Source organism: Drosophila albomicans, chromosome 3 (genome assembly GCF_009650485.2).
Source record: "Drosophila albomicans strain 15112-1751.03 chromosome 3, ASM965048v2, whole genome shotgun sequence".
Taxonomy (NCBI): domain Eukaryota; kingdom Metazoa; phylum Arthropoda; class Insecta; order Diptera; family Drosophilidae; genus Drosophila; species Drosophila albomicans.
Window position 1 is genome coordinate 40,036,658 of NC_047629.2, and position 23,746 is coordinate 40,060,403.

The 23,746-nt window shown below is 37.0% G+C and overlaps 2 protein-coding genes across 11 annotated transcripts in view; one reads left to right on the forward strand and one right to left on the reverse strand.

Moving 5' to 3' along the window:
• Nucleotides 1–11,356, reverse strand: part of LOC117569421 (spectrin beta chain, non-erythrocytic 1) — a 40,283-nt gene extending 28,927 nt beyond the window's left edge. Inside the window, exons 1-2 of the mRNA XM_034250576.2 lie at nucleotides 11,223–11,356; nucleotides 9,718–10,020 (exon numbers count right to left, since the gene is read on the reverse strand). The gene's annotated coding sequence lies outside the window, so the exon portion shown is untranslated. The remainder of the gene's footprint in view (nucleotides 1–9,717; nucleotides 10,021–11,222) is intronic.
• A 1,114-nt stretch (nucleotides 11,357–12,470) lies between these two features.
• Nucleotides 12,471–23,746, forward strand: part of LOC117566340 (serine/threonine-protein kinase mig-15) — a 37,887-nt gene continuing 26,611 nt past the window's right edge. For 5 of the 10 annotated variants that reach the window (XM_034245814.2, XM_052005472.1, XM_052005468.1 and 2 more), the window contains exons 1-3: nucleotides 12,472–12,658; nucleotides 13,202–13,557; nucleotides 18,918–18,983. In XM_034245814.2, the coding sequence (XP_034101705.1) occupies nucleotides 13,483–13,557; nucleotides 18,918–18,983 (141 nt within the window). In that variant the 5' untranslated portion in view covers nucleotides 12,472–12,658; nucleotides 13,202–13,482. Of the gene's footprint in view, nucleotides 12,663–13,201; nucleotides 13,558–18,917; nucleotides 18,984–23,746 lie in introns of all 10 variants that reach the window. The other 5 variants (XM_034245820.2, XM_052005474.1, XM_052005470.1 and 2 more) reach the window with 3 other exon arrangements.

The window sequence follows — 23,746 nt, forward strand, 5'->3', positions numbered from 1 at the left end:
CAACACACATCATTTTATTTTTTTCTTTGTAGTTAACAGCTCCTCGAACGGGGCACGAGTTTTCTGTATTTTTTCGGGGTCTTTCTTTGCTTCTATCTCGCTCTATTACTTTATCTCTCTCGCTCTATCTCTGTGCTGTTCGCTGCCAAGCTGCCAATTACTGGTTGATGTCAGCGTTTAAGCAAATATTTTGTTATTTAACCGTGTAATTATACCCTGCGCGTACCTGGTACCCCTGATTCTCACAAACTGTTTGCTACGCTCCGAAAGAGTTGTCAACTCAAGTCAAGAATTCTTCTGGCTTGTTCACAATTTGTTTGTCTGCTGCTTTTAACAAAGCAACTTGAGTAATATTATATCCAAGGTGATGTGTTCAGACTGTATGTAACCTTTAACATTTGTACAGTTTGACAGATAAATCAATTGAAAGAAAGTCATCTTTCACATTTAAAAATGCCAGCAAATAAATGCTTAAACAAGTATTTCCATTTGCCGTTATATATGCAAAACAATTCATATTCATTCTCTAAAATAAAAGTTTAATGCTTTAGGCAGATTCCAGTTAAACTGGAAGCAAATGCGGAAACGGGAACCTATTAAAATTTGCAACTCTAATATTATTAATGCTAAATATTTCTGAAAAATATTAGTTATGATAATTTAATTAAACGTATGTTTAAAAGTGCAATTTGTTATTTTGAATTTTTATTCACTGTTGTTTTATACTATGAGTAAAGTTTTATACTGAAGTTGTAGACCATATTCAGTATATTATAAGTTATACTATAGTATACTATAAGTAAAGTTATATAATATAAGTTATACTATAGTAGACTATACTTCATTATAAAACTTTACTTATACTATATATAAAGTTATACTATAGTATAGTACACTTCAGTAGAATACTTACTTATAGTATAAAACAACAGTTAATGTTAATATACATTAAAAATAACAAAGCTCTTTAAACATACGTTTAATTGTCATTTTTGTTCAGAATATAACACCTCTATTATGACCGCAATTTCTTAACCCCGTGAGTGTGTCACGAATACAAAGTGTTAACAATATTTTACGCCTCGCTTTTAATTTAAAAGTCAACAGTCGTCAATAGCTTGAAGAATGTTCAACAACAATAATAATAATAACAGCGAAAAGCAAATACCAAAGTCATATTTATACATTTATGCAAGTTCTAGAGCGAGAACTCTGTTATTGCAGTTAGTTTAATATATTCCAGTAGAAATCGAGAGAGATAGAGATAGAGAAAAGAGAGTAGGTGAGTCGGAACTCAAGGTTAGGGGAATCGTAACTTTTAAGCTCTGTGTGTGCGCGCACATTGAATGCAAATGCAAAATACATTTGTTTAATGTCGAGTTTTATGTGTGTATTTAATTGTTGATGACTTGAGTAGTTCTAGTCATGACTGCTAGACAACATTCATAGTCATTTCGCATCATCATCATCATAAAGAGAGAGAGCGAGAGAGAGAACTAAAGAGAGCGTGTGTTGTTCCCAGCTAATTAATCAAGACAAGTCTCAACAGACAAGACAGACAAGACTTACACAGTTAGCTCTCACCCAAGACTAGTCTTTGGTTTGTACAGCTATTCTCGCTATATAGTATATGAGTCAGACGATCGCAACTTGGCTCTGACATCATGGCCTGTATTGCATACACAGTGCTCACTTTTGTGCAGTTGATATTTGCAATATTTTATCATCACACCTGTTTGCAATTGATAAGACAGTTAGTCAGTTGGTATTGTCGGCACTATCTATCGATCCACATAGATAGATAGTTAATGTGTCCAGTGCTCGATTAGAACTGGAAATAAATACTCATAAATTGGCCCAAGCCACTTGAGCCTAACTCAGCTCTTCCGCCGATAACGTGCTTACTCCATAAATAGGCTGAAATTGTCATCTTTATATGAGTACATTATGACCATCGCAGGTATAAAAAAAAGTGGAACGAGAGTAATACAAACAAAATACGCCTAAGAATGTCAAACAGCAAAAGCTAGCAGCAAGGCAAAAAAAAGGTGGTTGCTTGTAAGTTTTAAGGTAAGTCTCAGGGCTTTGATTTTGAACTCGTCTTTTGGCTCACATTTCACAGCTGAGCTGAGCGCAGAGAGCTAAGAATTTTTTTGGCATTTCTGTTTTGTTGTTACGCTTTTTGATTTCGATCGATGGTCGGACGACGCTTAGGGCATAATTTATTCATACATACAAGAACGAGAATACGAATACAAAAGCGAATACGAATGCGAATACGAAAGCGAGTACTCAGTTCGAGTACGTGGAAAGCGTATGCAAAAAAGGGGGCCAACAATTTACGAGTAGCGCACAAATGCGCAGACTTCTTGCTCGCTGCGCACTGCAATACACTTTCTTTACGGGCATATTAACTATGACAAAGGCTGTGAACAAAACTAAATAAGGAATTAGCAATGAAAAAACGAATGATATCTAGTCTGGGCATTTTAAGTAATGTTGCAAAAAGTACTAAATTGAATTCAGTATTTTAAAATACTAATGAATTTAATCATTTTGAATTAAGTATTTTTAAAATATGAATGAATTTTATCAATTTGAATTAAGTATTATTTTTTATTACCCATTTTTTTAAATACAAAGAATTTTGTACAATTTATATTTTGTCCTCTATGGTATATTTTGAATGTAATAGTATATTATTATACCAAATACAGCCTTTGGTATTATGTTTATTGAAAATAAAGCGCACTCGCCTCTTTGGTATATTTGAGTATTTTGCATTATATTAATTTGGTATTGAAAATGGAGCACACTCGACTCTTTGGTATATTTCAGTACTTTTTCGGTATATTAATTTGGTAGTATTCTCATTAAAAATGGAATATACTCGCTTTCTTGTTTTTTTGCTTTTATATTATTTAACTTCTTTTTCACTTATCATTATTATCTGTTTTTTTTTATTATTTATTATTATTATTATTACCATTTTTATTATTACCTATTATTATAATTACTATTATTGTTGATAATTAATTTTCTGATCCCTAATATTCAAATGTAATTTATAACTTTTTATAAACCCTTTAATTTATTTTTTTTTGCCAAATAAAATTATATATTTTAATGTTACTAGTATTCTTTTTCTATTATTTATATTGAACTTACATTTGCATTTTTATTTAATGTTATTCCTATTCTATTATTCAATTTCTTTTCCACTTGTCATTATTATCTCCCGCTATTATGTGTTTTATGGAATATTATTTGTTTTATTTGTGACTAATCATTATTATATCCCGCTATCCCTTAGAGAGCATCTGCGGCTCGTTTTCAGCTGCCGTTTGCCGTTTGTTGTGGCTGTGGCTGCAACAAAATCAATGCCCCTCCGGCGGAAAGGCATTGGGGCCATATCATCAACACCTTCCGAGGCAGCTGCACAAATACAAAAGCCAACAGCAACAACAACAACAATAAGAGTAGCAAAGAAGCAAAAGCAGCGGCATTTTTATGGCTTCATCTTTGTGTGTCTTCATTCTTTTACATTTCTTTCTTTTCATTCTTTTTGTTTTTGCGCTTTAGTCTTTTGGGCTGTTAGCTGCAACAAACAAACACACACAGAGAGCAACGGGAAAGGCAAAAAAAAAGAAAAAAGAAAAGATGAAGCTGAAGCTGATGAAGAAAAATGAGGCATATACATAGTACTTGGAAAATAATTACAGCAAGAGCGACGACTACAACGAAATTCTACCACCGCCCGGTGTAAAGCGGAAACAAAGTGCGCAAAATGTAATTAATTGCCCGAGGCGAGCTCACAGTTCAACCAGCTTGGCCCATGCGGCGTATGCTTAATGTGAAGTCGTCGTCCGCAGTCGCGTTCGCGTCGGCGCAGCAAAAAACAAAAAACAGAAGAGAAAAAATTGAAAACTTTGTTGCCTCCAACTCTCACGATGTGGATGAATCTTTAGTGATTTTTTTTTGTGCTTCGTCTGTTTGTTGACTTTTTGCAACTAAATAAGCTAAATATTTTGATTGGGCCCACGGACGAAGCTGCTGCAAGAACAACAACAAGCAGCAACATCAAGAGCAACATCAATGACCAGGCATCGCAATTTATTCGCAGACGTTATTAAATTTTCGTTTCATTCGTTCGTTTGTTGTTTTTGGGCAGCTCCAGATTGCCAGCAATTTGCCAAAATTAAAGCCAACGTCAAGGTTGCGATAAGTTTTGCTTTTGTTTCTTTTTTAGATTTTTTTTTTTGTGCCCCCCGCAATTGAGGCCACGCCTACTGAGTCTAGAAGGCTTCAGGCAGCTGATAAGCTCAAGCTAGTTTATTCAAGGAATGCGAGCTTCAACAAATATTTGTCGCATTTCCGCATAGCAATAACTTAGTAAAAAAATATAAATGGGAAATATTCTTTCAAGTCTGGAACGATCAAAATCAACAAACTTCTCTACACATTATTTTCTAATCAACTTCTAACTCAACCGTTAATCATCTTCTTTTAATAACTTTTTAACAAATATTTGTCACATTTCCGCATAGCAATATAAAAGGGTAAAATTCTTTGAAATCTGGAACAACCAAAAATCTAAAATATTTCTCTACACATTATTTTCTAATCAACTTCTAAATCAACCGTTATTCATCTTCTTTTAATAACTTGAATAATTACTTCCTCCGCAAAACAAATCTTGATATTAGAGATGAAAGTTGTCTTTGCACATTTTTCAAGAATTCTGAGTCAGCTTTCTACGTCTATGAATCATTCATTCAATAATGAGTAAAATGATCTATGAACTAAGCGCTCAACTATCATTGATTGCTTGGAATTCTACATAAATTATTTGACATAATTTACACAAACAAAAAAATGCACAAGAATTTCGACGAAAAAATCGTAGAGAAAAAAAAAACACTTGACTTGATTAGCCAAATTCCATAATACGGCAAAAGTAGCTACATAATAAATAAGTTTTAACAAAAAAAAATGCGACTCAAAAATGTTTTTATGGTGCGACTCCAAACTTGAAAACAAAGACACAAAAAATCACAAAAATGCAAAAGCAAAAACACACAAAAATCAAAACCAAAAACGCAAAAGCAAAACAAAAACAAAAAACGAGAGGGAGAGAGACGTCTTTTTTTAGTGAGAAATTTCACTCAGTCAGCGGAAGGCGAGGCGAGTTTCAAGGTTGCCACAGCCGATTTTTCTATGATAATGGAACAGGTGAACCGTGAGTTGAAACAGACTTTTTGTTATGTTTTTTTTTTGCGTATTTTATTTATTTCTAGTTGAAAAGGGGAATGGCATAAATGACAACTAAAAAAAAATAAAGTAGTAGAAGAGGATGTTGTATGGAGATCGGATTAAGTGAGCAGAAATGGTAAAGTTATAGCTATTAAAAAAAGATCAACGTTCAAAAGCACATTTTGATGAACTTTCGCTCCATACAGAGACTTTGACAAAGCTCATTGTATGGAAACTTGGCTTTCACTTAAAGCATTACGTAAGCTGCTGATGATTCTAAAAAGTTTAAGTATTTCTCGCCCTGTGCCCTTCACATTTCTTGATTGATTAAAATCAATAAGATGCTCCAACTCAAGTTGGAGCCTTTTTCTCGAGTTGTCTGGCGACTGCCAAAATCCCACACAGTGCAACCGAGTGTTGAGTGGCAAGTAAACAACTCAGAAAACGAAACGAAAAACTGACCGACCCTTCACATAGTGTAAAAATAACAATGAAAAAAAATGCAACTGCAATTCGCGCAAATTGTTTATAAAGTCAATGTCTTTCTCTATCTCCCTCTCTCTTTCTCTCTGTGTCTGTATCTGCATTTCCTGTGCCCTCTTGTTGTTGTTGTGATATGACTTTAGCATATTTTTTGGCTACGTGCAGAGAGGAAGACAGCAGAGCAACAAAAACGACACAACACAAAAAAAGAAAGCAAACCACAAGATGTGGAAACCAGTTTGACTGAAGCGAGTTGTTATTATTGTTGGCAGTGTGATTGTAGCTGTAGCTGCAACAGTTGCTGTTGCCGTTGCTGTTGCTGTTGCTATTGCTGTTGTAGCCTTGAATGTGCATTTATTGTTGCTCTTTGACTAAGTCGCTGTTTTTGGCGCGCGCGAAAAAAGGCAAGGAAAAAAGGCAACCAACAATCAAGGAAATTCGCTTTAAATTGAACGACTTGCTGCTATGCTTTAAACAATTTAACAACCAAATGAAATGTCAGAGAAATGCATAACATTTAAGAGTTAACAGTTTAAAGTTTAAAGATAACATTGAAAATAACATTTATCTGCTAACGCTGTTATTATTGCCGGTCGACCATAACATTTTAATGTTCGGCTTAAAACAATTCAACAGCCAAAATAAAGGCATTAAACTTAACAGTTTAATGATAACATTTAGTAAATGTAAAATAACATTCATCTGCTAATGCAGATTAATAATTGTCGATATCATAATGTTATATATTTAACAGGTGATTACCTAGCAGTGAAATGTTACAATAAAGCTTATAACATAGCATGTTAACAAAAATAATGTTCATACTGTAAGCATTCTCTTATGCTTACTTTAGAATAACTGTTAAATGTTAAAAGTTAGTTAATGTTAAATAACATTTCACTGTTAGCGACATTATTCATGCCTTTTCATAACATTTGAATGTTATACTTTTACATATTAAATCATATTCTCTTATGCTTACTTTAGAATAACCGTTAACTGTTAACATTTAGTTAATGTTAAGTAACATTTCGCTGTTACCTCCTTTATTAATGGCTTTCCACAACATTTTAATGTTCGACTTTTGCATATTATAATCACTGATGCTAATAACATGCAGTTAATAACATAGCATGGTAATTTATTTACATACACAGCTGCCTGTAAGAATAGATTATAGCACTCCTTGCTTTATCATAATTGCCAACAGTTTACTTCAAGCTACTCAACTTGCGTATTTGTAATGCATAAATAACTTGAAATGCAACTACTTTGTGCAGTTCAGAGTTGAAGTGTGCACTCGTATAATTAAGCTTTTAACTAGCCACAGCACAAGTGGCCTCCATTAAGCATGAACACATTTCACACATTCGCTTTCAAGTCTAACATTTGCCATCTACAACTTGAAGTACAGGGTATGGCAAAACGAGTTGAATGGCTGAAGGAAAAATGAAAATGCCATAGAGTGAAGTTCAGGCGTTCCCAAAAACGAAAAAAAACGAAAAAGACTTGGCCGCATTTGTTGTCTGTTAGACAAGTGAAAAGACACGCGACTCCCTCTCACTCTGACACTCTCTCTTTCCCTGTCTCTCTCGCTTTGCACTTTAACTTACGGCTATTTCTAATTGCTTGACACACTTGGCAACCAGCTCCAACCAATTGGAACTATCTACCACTAACACTAACCCAGTTTAGCAATGTGGAACTGCTAGAATGCAAATACTATAATTGAATTCACCTGTCAGCGATAAAAAAAAAAAAACAAAAACTGGAATGCTCTTTCAATGTCAAGCTAGAATCAACGATTTTTGTTTGCCCAAAAATAGCATTTAAAAAGTGATCGCATCATTCAAAATCAACTTGAAGGGGTTTTTAAAATGCTTATCACGATGTCGCATGACATAAGGCATAGTATATACATATATAGTAAAAAATCTCTATACTATATAGAATATTTATGAAATGAGATTACTTTGCTGTTTTGGACTTTACGTTTCGCACTGATAACAATTGCAGCAGTAATGAGTAAACACACAAATATACAGTGCAAAATCATTGAACTGAATTTGTCATAGAAAAGATCTGGGTGGTCCTCCAAGGTCTTGATAACCTCCATAGATCTGTAATGCGATTAAAAGCATTCATCATCTTTCTGACTTGTAACTCTAGCCGTCTCTTTCTTCAAAAGTTTCCTGCATACATTTCAGTCTCGCTTGCCAATTGGACTAATTCAAGAGGTCTTACGCCCTTTGCAGGGTCTTTCAATTAATTAGAACTTGAGGGGCACTCAACTTGCGCAATTATCATTAAAAATGTTTATCATTATCATAAATGGGGCGAACTTTTTGGAATTGGAATGGAGCTTGTACAACATTTTATGTTGTTCAATAAGAAAAGCCGCTCATAAAAAAATATAAAATTTTATTCCAGCTTTTTGATTGATTGCAAGTGTTAAATAAAATATGCTGTGATTGATGAGGAATGGAACTGAAACTGGAAACGTGGAACTGGAATATAACGCTGCGGATTATGTGTGGCCAACTTTCAATTGTGAATGTTGAAATACGAAAAAAAGGTGAGCTGGACTGTGAAATACCCGCTAGTTATTTTTAGACGAAACAAAAATAATTTAGAGTATAAGAAATATTCATTCAAATTTAATAGCTTTTGCTTTAAAAGAATCGAAAAATGAATGCTCTATCTCACTCAGTTATAAATACCCTTTCACCCTTTGGCTAGCGGGTATTAAAAGCAAACACACACACAAAGTACAGCGCACAAATTGCGCAAAACGCCAAAGAATGCCACGCCAACAACAAAATGCAGCACTCCATCAGCAGCAACAGCAGTGGAAGGAGAGCAGCACTAAGAACGGCAATGGGAGCAACAAAGAGCACACACGTGGCCAGCTGCAGCAGCAGCGACAGCGACAGCAACCGCGGCAGTCAAAGAATGAAAACAAAAGCAGAGCAAAGAATCAAATGGACCAACTTGGATTGCCAATAGGAATGTTTTGTTACAGTTTGACAGCCGCTGACGCACTGCACTTCTGCATGCATTGATCTTACACTCTCTTTGTGTGCGTGTGCGTGTGCGCTTGTATGCGTGGACGTCGTTGGCCTTTGGCTGCCCCCGTTAAGCGTAATTTAATTTAGTGCAATTGTCTCTCGTTCTCTCTATCTGTCTCTCTCGTTGGTCATTGCAATTGTCTTGTAAATCACAGCAAGCGGCGCCGTTGTCTGCTCAATGCCTCTTAAACCGCTGCTAACGTTAACGGTAATGTGCATAGCAATATGTATGTAAATCTGTGAATGTGTGTGTGTGTTGGTAAGTGGCAAATGCCACGCGGAATGCGGTTTAAAAATAAACCAAGCCCAAGCCAAAACGACCGCAGAGCAAGAGAGACAAGCAAAGCAAAGCGAGCGAGCGACCAAAACGTGCTTTGGCTAGAGACCCTATTTAGCCTAGTTTACGGCCCCGTCGACAAGCCAGGCTTAATGACCACCACCTGTAAACTGGCTGCACACACACACTTGCTGGCTAGCAGCTCTCACTTATGCTGTCTCGTTCTCGCCTATGCTAAATAGACAAAAAGCAAAAAACAAAAACTTTGACAGTGCTTCTTGCAATTTTATGACGCCCTTCATTCAAACTGTACAGTTTGAGAGTGCGCGTCATACTCCAAACTGGATTCGAATTGGCGATTATGCAACAAGTTTTATCGAGTCTGTGTGGCTTATTGGACGCCATAAACGCGGCTTGGCTTCAGGTGCGTTGACTGCATAAAAATGTTATTATGGCGTTGTTAATTGAATTGGAAATGAATGGAAACGCATTGTTATTTATTTGCTGTTGTTATTATTATTGCTATTTAACGCTTTGCTTTCGACTCTATTGCATAAAAGCGTTTGCATTGTATTTTGATTTCGAATCGAAAATCGAAAAAGTATAAAAAAGAAATACCGTATGTATTTTGTTTACCTTTGACAGCCTCGTAGTATCCTAAATCCAGCGTGAATGATTTATTTTCAAATCCTGTTCAAGGAAAGAAATTCTTCTCTTTTCTGATTTGTTTTTGTTTTCGGCTTCCGCTCTCTCGCACTCGCTCTTTTACAGCAGCAGCCTTGTAGCAAAAGTAGCGCACACACAAAACAAGACGGCGTGATCTCTCCTTCGCGTTCCTTCTCTTTCTATCCTTTTAGCTTCGCAATCCTGCAGCGTCGCAGTCGAAGTCGCAGTTGTTCTTGATGTTGTTGTTGGTGTATTAGTGTTGATTGTGTGGCGCTGCGATTTGAATTAAAATTGATTTATTTTGCTTTACAGATTTTTCACTAGACACGACTTTAAAACGCGTTCTCTATTTCGCTCTCTCTGTTCTGCTCTCTCTATTCGCTTCGTTCTCTCGAAAAAACGCGTAAGCCACGAAAAAGAAGATCGATAAACACACGTAACAAAATAAGAAGAAAACGATGCAGAGATCAGAGAAAAACCGGAAAGTTGTTGTTGTTATTGTCGGAGATTATACAGGGAACGCTCGCTACAGTAAACACTACTAGAAATGCTATTTCATAAATTCTTATTGTGTTTCTCTTAATACATGTTAACTACACTTTAAAGAACTTCTAAATTTATTGAACTATTAAAAAGCGGCATTAGAAATTATGAAAAGTTTTGCCAATTTATTTTAAATTAAATTCAATTTTACTTTTAAATAAGTGTGAGAAATAAGTTAAAGTAGTTAATTAATTAGTTTTGTTCATTTTGTAAATTTTTTGTATATTTTGTCACTCTTCAGAAATTTATGTTCACTATATTGCGAGGGCACTGTAGATTTGTGTTATTCCCGATGTTCTTTGCCGTTGATGTTGCTTTTCTGTTGTTCTTGTTTTTGTCAATAGAAAAAGCCCGAAAAAAATGTTGAATTGAAGAGAATTTTATATTTATTATTTAAGCAGCAACAGCGTTTTTTGGCTTATCTGCTTTATATATTTGTTTTTTTGTTTTATTTAATTTATTGCTGCATTAATTTATGCTTGGCATTCCTGTAGCGTTGTCACTTGTTGCTTTTGACCTTAATACGGATCGCGTTTTAACAAATTCCAATGCACACACACACACACTCTCTCTCGCACACATACACACACATTGATGCGCAAAAAACCAGCTTCGCCGCTTTTTTTTTCTTAGTTGTGGTGTTGTTTTTTTTTTTTTGGGCCAACAATTAGATAGCCGCGTTCTAAAACGCCGGCGTAGCAAGCAGCCGACAACTCTCTTGCTCTTTCTAATTAGCACAAAAACAACAACAACAACAGCAGCAACAGGCAGTCACAATAACAACATTCGAGAGGCAGTCACAATAACAACTAAATCGAGAGAACAGTTAAAACAAAAAAAAACGGCTTAACGTTTTGTGTTCTATTATTAATCTTTAAGTTGTATTTGTTTTTTTTTTTTGCACAGAGCTTGACGTTTTATTCATGTATTACTTTTGTTGTTGTTGGCACTTTTCGGTTTGCTTTGCTTTTGCTTTTTGCGGTATTGAAATTTCTCGTTAATTTGTTGCGCGCTCGTTTCACGCACGTCTTGCCAACTCGCGATCTGGCTTCACAATGGTTGTAGACTCGTGTCGTCGCCGCGCTTCGTTGAGAACAAGTTCGGATGGAACTTGTCTGCGGAACTTGTTCGCCACTCAAGTCGTTCATCTGAAAACGGAATGAACTCAAATTCATTTTAACGAAACATGGCCGTTACATTTGAATTTAAGTCATAGCTTGGATAAATTTTCTCATTGAAAGCAAAATATATTAAGCAAATTGGTTTCCAACAATTAATCATAGATATTTAAAAAATTTCTACAAATCGGGTAACTTTATTTTGTTTTATAAATTAGAGTGCATTCTAAGCAAAATTATAGTTTCAATAAGTTTCCTAATTAAGAATTAGCGAATCACCAATGTGGCTTTTTTAGCAGTAACTTTTTAAAAACGAATAATAAATGTACATTAACTTATTTAATTCAAAAAGCGTGCACAATGCGCTAATCGATACTTTGCAACAACGTGAACGCAAAATGAGCTACGTGACGCAAATTAACATACGAAACGCAAAGCTGGCATCTTGAAGTTGGCTGCATGTCTTATTCGTCTTTTCTGCGATGAGTTACCACGGTCACATCTTTTAAAGTTAACGTTCTTTGCAATAACAGTGCTTTTCGAGTCTTTCAGAATAAAATCGATATGAATTTTAGGCTATTAGAATATCGGAAATTCTTATTTTTTTCAATTTAATCATTAGTGAAAACCTTAAATATTAGGAATTTCTTTCAATAATTAAATCCATACCTATTTTGTACAAGTTCGTTTGTTTCAAACGAGTTTAACATTATCGATGTTATATATCGGTTCAAATGATTCATAACAGTATAATAACAGCTGGTTAATAACAGTTCTACTATTGACCTGCTCGCTGCTAAGCTCCTTTTATTCTGTCTAGCAGCTGTTAAATTTAAATCTTATCCGTTTTCAGTTTAACATTTAATTAACATTAGCCAAAAGAGAATGCTGAGTTATTAACCATTGATAATATTGTAATAAATATTTAATTTGTTAAGTGTATCACAATTGGAAAACTAGCTTATTTGAAATAAATCAAAGTAACTGTTAATAACATTACAGTGCCATGTACAGATTTGTTGTTGAATATGTGTGTGCTCAGAGTGACCAGACAGCTGGGTAGTAACATTTCTGTTGTTGTTGCGTCGGAGTTCGGACGTGTGTCGCGTCCGTGTCGCTCGCGAAATTTATTTAATTTTTTCCATCGACTTGCACAAACCGGAACTTGCTAAGAATTGGGCAAGTCAGTTGTACATTGTGCCAACAGTTATGCAAAATTCATAAACATCTAATCGCCGTGCGCGTCAAAAGTATGTGAGAAAATAACACCGCACAAAATTGCATTTTCGAAACGGCGAAAAGAGAAAAAAGCGAGTGGCAGATTTTTTCCTGTCTACCTACACAAACATACGTATACATATACTTCGGTGTATGCTTTATGTATGTGTATGTGCGAGTGTTGTGTATAACGAAGAGCACAGAGTATTGCTGTGAATGTGTGTGTGTGAATAATCCGGTAAAGAATAAGAATATTGAATCGTTTCGGCTTTAAATAATAAATTCGTCTAGTGTTTGCTTAAAAAATCAGTGCAAAAAGTGCGTGCCGCGCCCGTTTGCCAAACGTTACACACACACACTCACACAAACACATCGGCAGAATTGCTCGCTCACACACACACGCACAACTCGCATACTGACAAAAGAGAAAAGTTGTATGGGCAGCAACAAATACAAGACAACAAAAAAATAAATTGATAGCCAAATAGTTGTTGTCTTGTTAATTGCCGCATATAATAAATATTCTTCCCTTTTGTTCATTGCGAATTGTAATTAAAAATTATTGTCTTCCATAGTTCACAAAAATTAAAATTATCGAAAACACAACAACAACAAGCAACGATAAATAAAGTGACGGCGAGTGGTTCCTTCTCACTCTCAGCGCGAGTGAGTAGTGTGTGCTTAAGCATATATATGTATATGTGTGTGCGTTGGTGTGCATAGCCTGCATAGCAGTGTGTGTCTGTATGTGCGTTGTGTTTTTGTGAAGTAGCAGCGCAGCAGCAGCCGCAGCAGGCAAATAACAAAAAAAAAATAAAGAATCAAATACAAAAAAAAAACACAAATCAAAATCAAAATGGCGCACCAACAACAACAACTGGCACAATCGGTGAATTGTTCATTGGATGATATCGATTTGACGTCACTAAAGGTAAGTTTGTTAACTTCCAACAGCAACAAATACCAATACAACAATAAATGTGCCGTGCAAGGTGTGGCCATGTGTGCATGACTTTTTGTTATTTTTTAAGCAATTTCCGCATTGCAGCAGCTCCAACGTCTTGCACACCCCACCTGCCCCTCTAATCTTCTTATTACTTCTGTTTTGTCGTCTTGCTCGCACACTGCTCAGAATTCACTTTCAAGTTTCGATGGCACTGCAATTCTTTGACTTATCAATTGTACAAACATGTCGATTGAACAACACTTCTTTTGCAATCTGATAAGAATTTTTTGTTTTGTGTCATTGAACTGTATTTGCTTTACTATGCGAGATCGCTGCACAAAGAAAACAAGAGCGATATGCAAATAGTTATTGTAAAAAATATGCAAGCATGACTGTGGCAACGCCCACTCTCCACCTACTCTAATAATACTTAGTAATTAACCATACCACAATAATCACAATAATAGGTTTTACATTGGCATTTTGCATTTTGCGTGGCCAATTATTAAGTATGCGCGCCGCTCTCTTTGCGTATCCACCACCCCAAAAACCCCCCGAAACCGCAAGCAGCTAAGCAAAGTCCACCCTCAACTCACCACCCACCACCACCACCAACGGCAACAACACCCACCATGCCAGCCAGTGACCGGCCGGTGTCAGCGTCTTGTGCGCTGTCTCTTGTTTATCGCTGTTGTTGTTGCCATTTCTGTTTCTGTTTTTTTTCTTCTTATTTTTCGTTTCTCAATGAACACGCACGTTGCCTTTTCGCCTATGCGGCGGCGTTGTTGCCTTTCTCTTTCAGCAAACATTCACCACAGCGCTTAAACTCACCACTGCCGCCCCACGATGGGCCGGCACACACTGCGTCGAAGTCGACGCCGATGCCGACGTCACTGAGGCTAAAGCAGCGCCGGCAGCAGAAAGTAAAGTTTTTTTTCCTTGTGTTGAGGAGTAGAGTTTGCTGTCTGTGTGTCGCCTGTGTATCTCTCTGTGTGTGCGTGTTCGTGTGTGTGAGTGTCCGTTTGTTGACTCTGTCTTGTAGCTGGGTGGGTGGGTTGGTGGGGTGTAGAGTTGGGGTAAAAAGGTGGATGCTTGTGTGAGTTTATGTGTGCTGGCATGTGCATGTGTGCGTGTGCATAGTCGAAGTGAAGACGAGACAAAAACGAGACAAGAATGAAAATTGTTTAGTTTACTTTATTAAAAGCAGCAACAGCAGCAACTCCATGCGTGTGTAAATACATGCACATGTTAATGTGTATGTGTGCAGACGACATGAAGATGAAGATGATGATGATGATGAAGCACTGAAGAAGTAAAAAAAAACTGGGCAGGGGTTTATGATGAGTTGTTGTTGTTTTTTGTTGATGTTGCTGCTTTTGCTGTTGGCCTTCTCGCAGCAGGCGCGTGGGCGCCGCGTCTGCGTTGGCTTTTTAAAGGTCATTAAACAATGAAAAATACGTGCCCCGAAATAGTAAACGCGTTGTTTGTCTATGTCGCAGCAGCAGCAGCATCCAGGCGCTGCGCTGCTGCTGCGCAGCTTGACAAAAGGTCACAGTCCTTAAAGCTGTGGCTCATTGACGTCGTTGCGGGGCGAATGGCATGTGCTGGTTAAGCTTCCTCTTACCATTCTATTTCTTTTGTCGAAACTGATAACACAAAGCAAATACACACTGAAAATGCATTAATCAGCGCATTTTCATTAATTATTTTACGATGCTTCTTCTATGCAGTTTTGATGTTTTTTCTTGTTGTTGTTTTGTCTTTTTCTTTCTCGCTGTTGTTGATAACGTAAACTCGTTGCAGTCACTGTCACTGCTGACGTCGCAGTCTTTGCTTTGCTTTGCTGATTGCCTTCATTATTTTGTGCATGGCCATATGTCGACGCTTCTCACACATATACTCGCACACATAGGCGCGCTCTCTGTCTGCGTCTTTGTTTTTCTTTTATGCGTATCTATGTATGTGTGTGAGTTTGTGTATTTATTTTAATCAACGTTTATTGCATTTGGTTTTGTGCGATAAAAACGTGTTCGCCCACATTTGGTGTATGTTGAGTTGAGTGCTGCAATTTGTGCAGTTGAAAGAGCCAGAGAAAGACAGAGAGAGAAAGAGAGAGGGAAAAAAATCACACACATGTTTGGGTTTGGTCTGATTGTGGGTTAAGTCAACATGGCTGGCTGGGTAAATACACGGGGAAAAACGAATTACCAAATATTCCAAATACCAGATGTACACACAATGAATTTTATTTACATACATTACATATATGCGTATATGTGTGTGTGTTATTATATCCATTAGGATAATTATACACTCCTGTATGTTTTTTTTTTTTTTTTTTTGGTGGAGTTGATTCTATATTTGCGTGACTTGGCGCTTTAAATAGTAACTTTATCTTTCACACATATTTGCCAGAAATAAAAAAGCTCGCTGTAATTTTATATGTATTACATTCCTAATCGAATTGGTCACAGCCCACACACGATACACATATAAACTAGACTTATTCATATGCTAAGAAAAAGCTGCTGCTATTATTTTGCATGGGCGTTCAATATGTAGTCAGTCCTGTTGGCGAGTCTCCTTAATGCATACTCACACATACATATATGCTGTGTTGCGTACATGTATCATTGCTGCTCTAACTGGGCCAAGCCTCGAATGCGACCAAAAAGAAATCCAGTTTTGCCTGTGCCCAGTAAATATACAAAAAAAAAAAAGCAGCCTCAGCGAGTTTTCGACTAGCGAGTTGTTTAGTTTTAGCTGCAGTTGTTGTTGTAGTTGCACTCGCACCCGTTTCAACAAATACAACAGCAGGAGAGCTTTATTTAGCAGGAGCGACAGAGAATGCAAGAACATCAACTGACTGATAACTGTAACTTAAGCTCGGTCACTAAAACTCACACTCTATTGCTGTTTCGGTCGCACACTCATGCTGCCATTTGACTTGCATTTCGTTAACATGTCAACGTTGCTAATGACTCATGATGTGTGTGTTGAATTCCAAAGGGAGAGCAGAACAACACTTGGCTCATTTTTTCGTGCATTTTTAATTGATTTTTACAACGTGAAGTAATCAGCCAGAAATAGCAGTAATTGCTGACGCGTCCCCCCATCTCCCGTATAGCTTTCTCGCTCTCACTCAGCCTGCTGCATGTGTTTGACACACTTTGCAAGAACCACCAGCAAAACAATAGCACCGTGTTGGTAGGAAGGAGAAAGAGGAGGAGGAGGGAACGATAGCGATGGCTCATTTGAAGGCAGCCATAAATCTACTTAAGGCAGCTTTCAATAGTTCCTTCTCGCTCTGCCCGGCCGTCTGACTGTTGTACTGTCGTTGTATTTGCTTTGTTTTTGTTCCGTTTTTATTTTGGTTTCGAATGCGCCGCTTTGTCTTCTGCTCTATAATTCGTGCGGTTGCTGCTTGAGCACATCAAACAAGCAGCAAAGCAGCCTGCAAATTGCAGCACAGCCACAGCTCAGCCTTTGTCTGAAGGGGGCTTTTCTTGTTCTCTGCTTCTTCTACTCTTATTTTTTTCCATTTTTGTTTTTGAATGTGCAGCTGAAGCTTTTAAAGAGTATCGTTGAAGTCGTCACAAGTGCTCGCCCCTTTCTTTCTTTGCCCATGAAATGCAAGACGATGAAGCAGAACGCTTAAGATGCAAACGCAAAGCAAAAGCTAACGAAGGAATTTAAAGTGCTAACTAATCAGCTGTAAAAAAAGAGTGCTCAAGTTCCGCATTTTGTGTGCAATCGGCTTTAAGATTTTAAGTGCGGTTGCTATAGATAGTTTTTTTTTTTTGCTTGCTGTTAATAATGGGGAATAAAGCAATCTCAGGATTTGTTCTTAGAAAAAATCTATAGTAATCGTTTATCTAAATTCTTCTATTATTTTTTTTAAAGAATTTTGGACGATATTATTGAGTAGGACAATTAAAACTAAAGGCATTATTACTATTTAATTACTAAAATAAATAACACTAGCTATAGAAATATTTTTATAAATCAAAATGTATATTTAGTAGTAACAATAGTAAATCTATATATATATTAGAAATATATTTCGTATATTATTCCTTCAACTAGATTTATAATTCCTGCCAGCAGGTGACTTGGAAAATCGAAAGAATAAGTTTACTAAAAATAGTTTCACCTCTTGATAAATGATTTGACATAATTATTTAATGTGCTACATCATTTCCCTGAACAACTCCTACAAAGTTTTTCGTATACGCTATTAAAGAAGTAGTTGGACTAATAATATACTGATGTAAATTATAAATTATATATTGCATACCAAGAGTACTTAGATACATAATTTTTTAATCTAGGAATTCTTACAGAAAAGACAAAAATTCCCCTAAACAACTTCTATGAAATTCATCGCATACGCTGCACTAGTTTCTTCCTAATCCGTGGCAAGCTTATCGCATTTGTGAACTGCATTCACCTTACCCTATCCTATGCTAAACTTGCATGTCTTCTCAACTTCCCCTTTCCCCTCATGGTTGTTGTTCTTGTTATTTACCTGGTCTGCCCTTTAACCCCTTTCGGCTTGTCATAAACAGAATTTAGAGCATTGACTGCCCTGCCTCCCATTTTGTTGTTTTGCTGTCAAAAAAAGCAAGAGAAGAAGTCAGTTACCTGTTGAAATTGTTGTTGTTGTTGTTATTATACTTCTTGTTATTTTAATTGGCATTTGCCTTAGCTGTCGCTAGTTCTCTCTCCCCCACACAACCTCTCCCTTTCTCTTCCTCCTCACTCTTGTTCGTCTGCTTCACCTGTCTAGTGGGTCGTGTCACGTCGTTATGTATCGAGTCTGTAGACTCGTGTTGCCTCGTGAGTTGCGTGTCAATGAACTCGCATGCGATTTGTTGTTGTATGGCTTGACATGGTCTGAGGAGGGGGAGGGGCGAAGAGAGAATGAATGAGATTGGTGGCTTGGGGGGTATTTGAGGGAATTTGGGATTTGTATTAAATGCCGCTTTATTTTGGAACGTTGGCCGGATTCCTCCTTATTTGTATTATTATGCCTTAATAATTTGTTTACACAAACAAACAGCAACGAAGCCAAAATAACAACGCTGCAGCTCGAGATGTTCTTGCTGTCATTGTTGTTGTTGTTGTTGTCGAGGTTCTCGTTGTTTTGTTGCCTTTTTGTTAAGTGTCTCTGCAGCCCCGCCCTAAGCTCTGAACTCATCTCATCTCTTTGCTTGCCTGAGTTTCCGAGTTTCGATTCATTTCATTGTTGCTGAAAAAGGATTTTTTGGGCGTTTCCCCTGCTGTTGTTCTTCATTGTATTTAATTGCTAAACTAATGTTTGACTTTTGCTTTTGTCCTTGCAGGATCCAGCTGGCATCTTTGAACTCATCGAGGTCGTTGGCAATGGCACCTATGGCCAGGTCTACAAGGTAAGTGCAAAATCGATCAAGAAAGAATGAAAAATTATACATTTTTTCGACATTTAAATGCATAGCAGAAAAAGATACTTTTCATATATAGTAAGAGACTGTTTTTTTTTGCATTCGAATGTCGAGTTTTTGGTTTTTTATGGCCAAATTTGCTGCAAGCTTTCTATCGAGAGGCTCAATTGAGGAGGCAATTTGGTTACGGCGCAATGATCTCACAATTTCAGAGCGTTTCTTGCCGTTGTTGTTGTTTCTATTGTTGTTGTCTTGTAATTAGCAATCATTAGACTTTATGCTTGAATGCGTCGCCGTAGTTGCGGTTTTTTCTCTAGCTGTTTGCCTACTGGGATGCATACGTAGCCGTAGATACAAATGTATCTTTTAGTTGAGTCTATCTGTCTATCTATTTCAAAACAAGCTGCGTCATTTGCCGCTGCCGCTGCTGCTTCGGCTGCTGTTGATGTTGCCTTAATTAGTTGCGAACCGCTAGGCGGGCGAGAAATGAGAAATGCTCGTAACTCTTGCCTTGCCACCAAAAAGTTCTCTTCTCTGCGCTTCTCACACATTAACACATTTCGCTCGCACACTCGCCTTAGGGCTTTCCAAAGCAAAACAACAAGAGCAACAATCATCATCATGATCATTACGATCATCGTCGTCGTCGACATCGTCATAATAATCACATCAAAGATTTAAACCAAATGCTGCGGCTGTCTGCCGGTTGTTTATCTGGAAGCCAAGGCAAAACAATGCCAAGACTTTGTATTTAAATTATAAGTTTAAAATTGTATCTGCAAGATCCAACACCACACAAACAACAACAACAACAAAAGCAACAACACTACATAATGCAGCTGCTACGAAAATAGACACTGTGGGGATTACCGTTAGCATTTGTTGCTGGCTCTCGCTCCACACTCTTCTTCCACTTCTTCTTCGGTTATGTTGCTATTCTACTCTGCTCTGCTCTTGTGGCATGCGCTGCTGCTATGCGCTTGGGAGGCCAACGGCAAGTTCTTCTGCTGTCTGCTTCTGCCTTTGCTTGCTCCTCCCCTTCACACATTCTTACACACGCACACTTTGTAGGGGGCTTAGCTCGCCGTCGCCGTCGCTGCAGCGATTGCATGCCGACTATCGATAACTGTCGCTGGCGTAAAGCGCTAATAGATTTGGACAACGATTCATTAGCAGCGAATAGCAGTGTTGGCATTCTAAGTATCGATAACTGTCACTGCTTTAATAGAGATAATCGATTTATATTAAATGGGATTCGTTAAATGAAGAGAGTGCTTAGTCATCTTCTTGGTTAATTTTTGGATTTGTTTACATTATTTAGTTAATTTCGCCAACACTTATTGAATAGTGATTGATTTGTTTTCGGTGATACTCTATTCTTTTTAAAGATTGTTTTTTATTTTAGTTGAAATCTTTAAATTAATTTAAAAGAAAATTTTAAACATTAAATGATGGTACTTAAAGTGTTGAAAAACATCGCAACGGATAATAAATTGAATGTAAAATCACTTTTCTGAAGATATGTCTTTTTAATATTGTTTATTTTTTCTGATCCAATATTATTAATCTTTGTTTTTATCCTATTTAATTTCACTTGATATTGAGCAGGCAACTCTGATGACATACGAGTAATAATCTATTTATTTTGTCTCTCCAATTTTAAAATGGTTTATTAAATAATCTGTTTATATATACAACTGACAACAGTGTCAATTTGTAATTATTTTCCATTAGTTTCGATACTGGATTTATAGTATCGATAAACGTTAGTGCTTCAATCAATTATAATCGATTTATTTTTATTGCCATTTCAATTAACGATTGCCCATTTCAACCGCCTTATAAGGCACACTCTAATGTCATAATCTGTGCGTACTTAATCCGTTTTTACGAGTTTTTATAATCATATTTATTTATATTTATTTGAATTTGTGAAATCCATTCCGAAAAGTGTCAATCTCTGTGTTGATTTCGCTTTAATTTTGCATGCGTCACTGTGCGCTCACTTGTCTCGCATTTTTGGGCTTAGAAATGCGGCCAATTCGCAAAAAAGAAAAAAAATAAAAATATGAAAAGAAATAAACGTCATCCCACGCCTCCTGCTGTTGTTGTTGTAGCTGCTGCGGGTCGCTGACGGGCGACCTCATTGTCGTATTACCACGCTTAAGCTGCAAGTGGCACGTGGTAACAGAAACACCAGATTATGAGCGTGTATGTGAGTAAAGTTGCCCACTGTGCGACAACTTGTTTCCGTCACTGTTGCTGCTGCTGTTGCTTGGGCATTAAGTAGTTCATTATACTGTCCACGCACACAGTGACAAATCACAGGGAGTATGCGTGTGCGTGTGTGTGTGTTCCTGAGAGTATGTGTGTGTGAAATTAGCATGAGTAATACGCAAAGATGCTTTTTGAGTCGCTGTCGCTTGCATGTGACTTGTCGCTAGAACGCACTATGAGAGTAACGGACAAGTTGTTGACGTTGTTCTTGTTGTTGTTGTTGGTTTGTGGTTCTCGTTGTTATCCACTTGTTGTTGGCTTCAATTCGTTCGCTTTGCGTTTCGTCTCTGTGTCATTTCTTAGGCATTTACTGGCTTTTGGTTTTTATTGACCGACAGTTAACCGGTTTTATTCGCGTTCTCTCGCTCTTCCTCTCTCTCTCTCTCTCTCTGTCTCGTTGGTGTCGCATTTTTAGTTGCTTATCAAAAATTAGTCGCGTCATAAATTTGCAAATTGTTATAGAAAAAAATAAGCTTCCATTTAGGCAGACCCCGAGATTTGCAGCTTTCGTATGTGGAACAGCTTTTTAAGTTAATTTCTTTGCAATTTGTGACGTCACTGGCGACAGTTCTACGAATTTCGTTTGTTTCGCTTCGTTTAATGCGACTTTGATTTATGCATCGAGTGTTTTGCCTCCTCCCCCGTTCGTATTAATGGCCCCTCCCTCCCTTACTCTCTCTTCCCCCTTCTTTGTCATCATCCATTTGCTTTGTGTGTAGTCTTGTCATTTGGGTTTATCAGCTAATTTCTCGTACGTTGTTTGCACTTCCGGCTTGTTGATAACTTTTTTTTATTATTTGTTATTTTATATTTTTTTAATTTATTGCTACTGCGCTTTTTTTAATTGCTGTTTATCAACAGATGAACGAGCAACGTGAGTCATCTAAAGTTTCTATATTTTTTTTTCCTCTTTGTGGAATCTAGAAATGTTGCGCTTAGACATGAGTACATGACAATTTGAGTTTTATAAAACTGAGAAGGTAGAATTTTTGGGTGTGTGTGAGGTGTGTTGAGAATGATGTATTGATGCATTGAGAAAATCTTTGGCTTTTAAGAGCGCTTTTAAAAGATTACAATTTTGCCGGCGTAAAAGTTTTAGGATTAACTAGAATCCATTATGGTTTTATCAACTAAGAGAACTTTTAAGTACATTGCCCTTGGGAATTACATGTATCAATAGAGTACTTGAGTACTTATTTATTTTAAAAATTCGTACAAACCATAATAAGTTGCAACATTTAATAAATTTCTAAATATTTTATTTGCAAGATATTTTAATCATTATATTCTCTTGAAATAATATAGCAAATTCAGGAAAAATACGTTAGAGGACACTAACACTAAAGTGAAGGAATAAAGCCAAATTGTCTTTTAATATGAATTTATAAACTAAATATAAATTTATTAAAAACAAAATGCATACTGATCTATTAGCCGCTCAGCTTTGGAATGTCTGCTACAGGGTTTAAGCCTGTGGTTGACCTTTCAGCCATTATATTAAGCGGCTAACTGCAATCTTGTTTGAAATACAGTCATCATGCTGCGAGTGATCACATGTGAATAGGTATTTATAAAAACATAAAAAAAAAGAGACAGAGAGTCTCGAAACACATTTGCGGTTACTTTGTGCGACCTTCGGCAATTTGGTCAGACTTGGCTTGGCTTTGGCTTTTGATATTCGGGGAGGATTACCGCAAAAATTTCACACGCCGCATTTGAAAGTTATAAATTTTGAGCTTTCGACTTAATTTATGCCAAAAAAAAAAAAAGTAATAATAACGACCCACACAACATCAGCAGACAGCAACATTATAAACTGCATAACTTGGCAAACTTTAGCAACAATAATAACATTGTAAACTCAGCGCGTCGTTTCCCAAGGTCGTCCACCGTCGCCCCCTCTCTCTCCCTCCGTTTTACGTGGCGGCGCATTGACTTTCCCAACGAAGCGACGTCGTTTTGCTTGCGCTAGCAAATATCTGTTTTTTTTCCCCTCAACCTTTCTTTCAGTTTTCTTCTGTTCATACATATATATATTTTTGATTTTTTGCGAAAGCATTCACAGCGAAAATACACAAGACGTACTCGTAAACCTAAATCGCATTTATTGTTTGGCATTTTCGGCTATTTTCGGCTGGTTGAAGTTTTCGGGGCACAACACAGGTTGCCTTGTCAATGAAAAAAGTGTCAGGGCTAGAGATTTAATTAAGCGAACAGAGACGGCCAACAAAACAAACTTCACGCATACACACATACACACACGCACATACACATGTATAGTCATATAAATACATCTATAAAGCAAAGTTAGTGAACCTCTAAAAATACAATGCGATGAAATAGCACAAAACAGAGCACAGAGTGGGAGACAGCGACGGGCGACATTCAGTCAAGCCCCAAAGAGAGCAAAAAGAGAGCGTGTGTGAGTAGTGAGTGAGAGTGCGAGAGAGCGGCGCCGGTGAGGCGTCAAATAA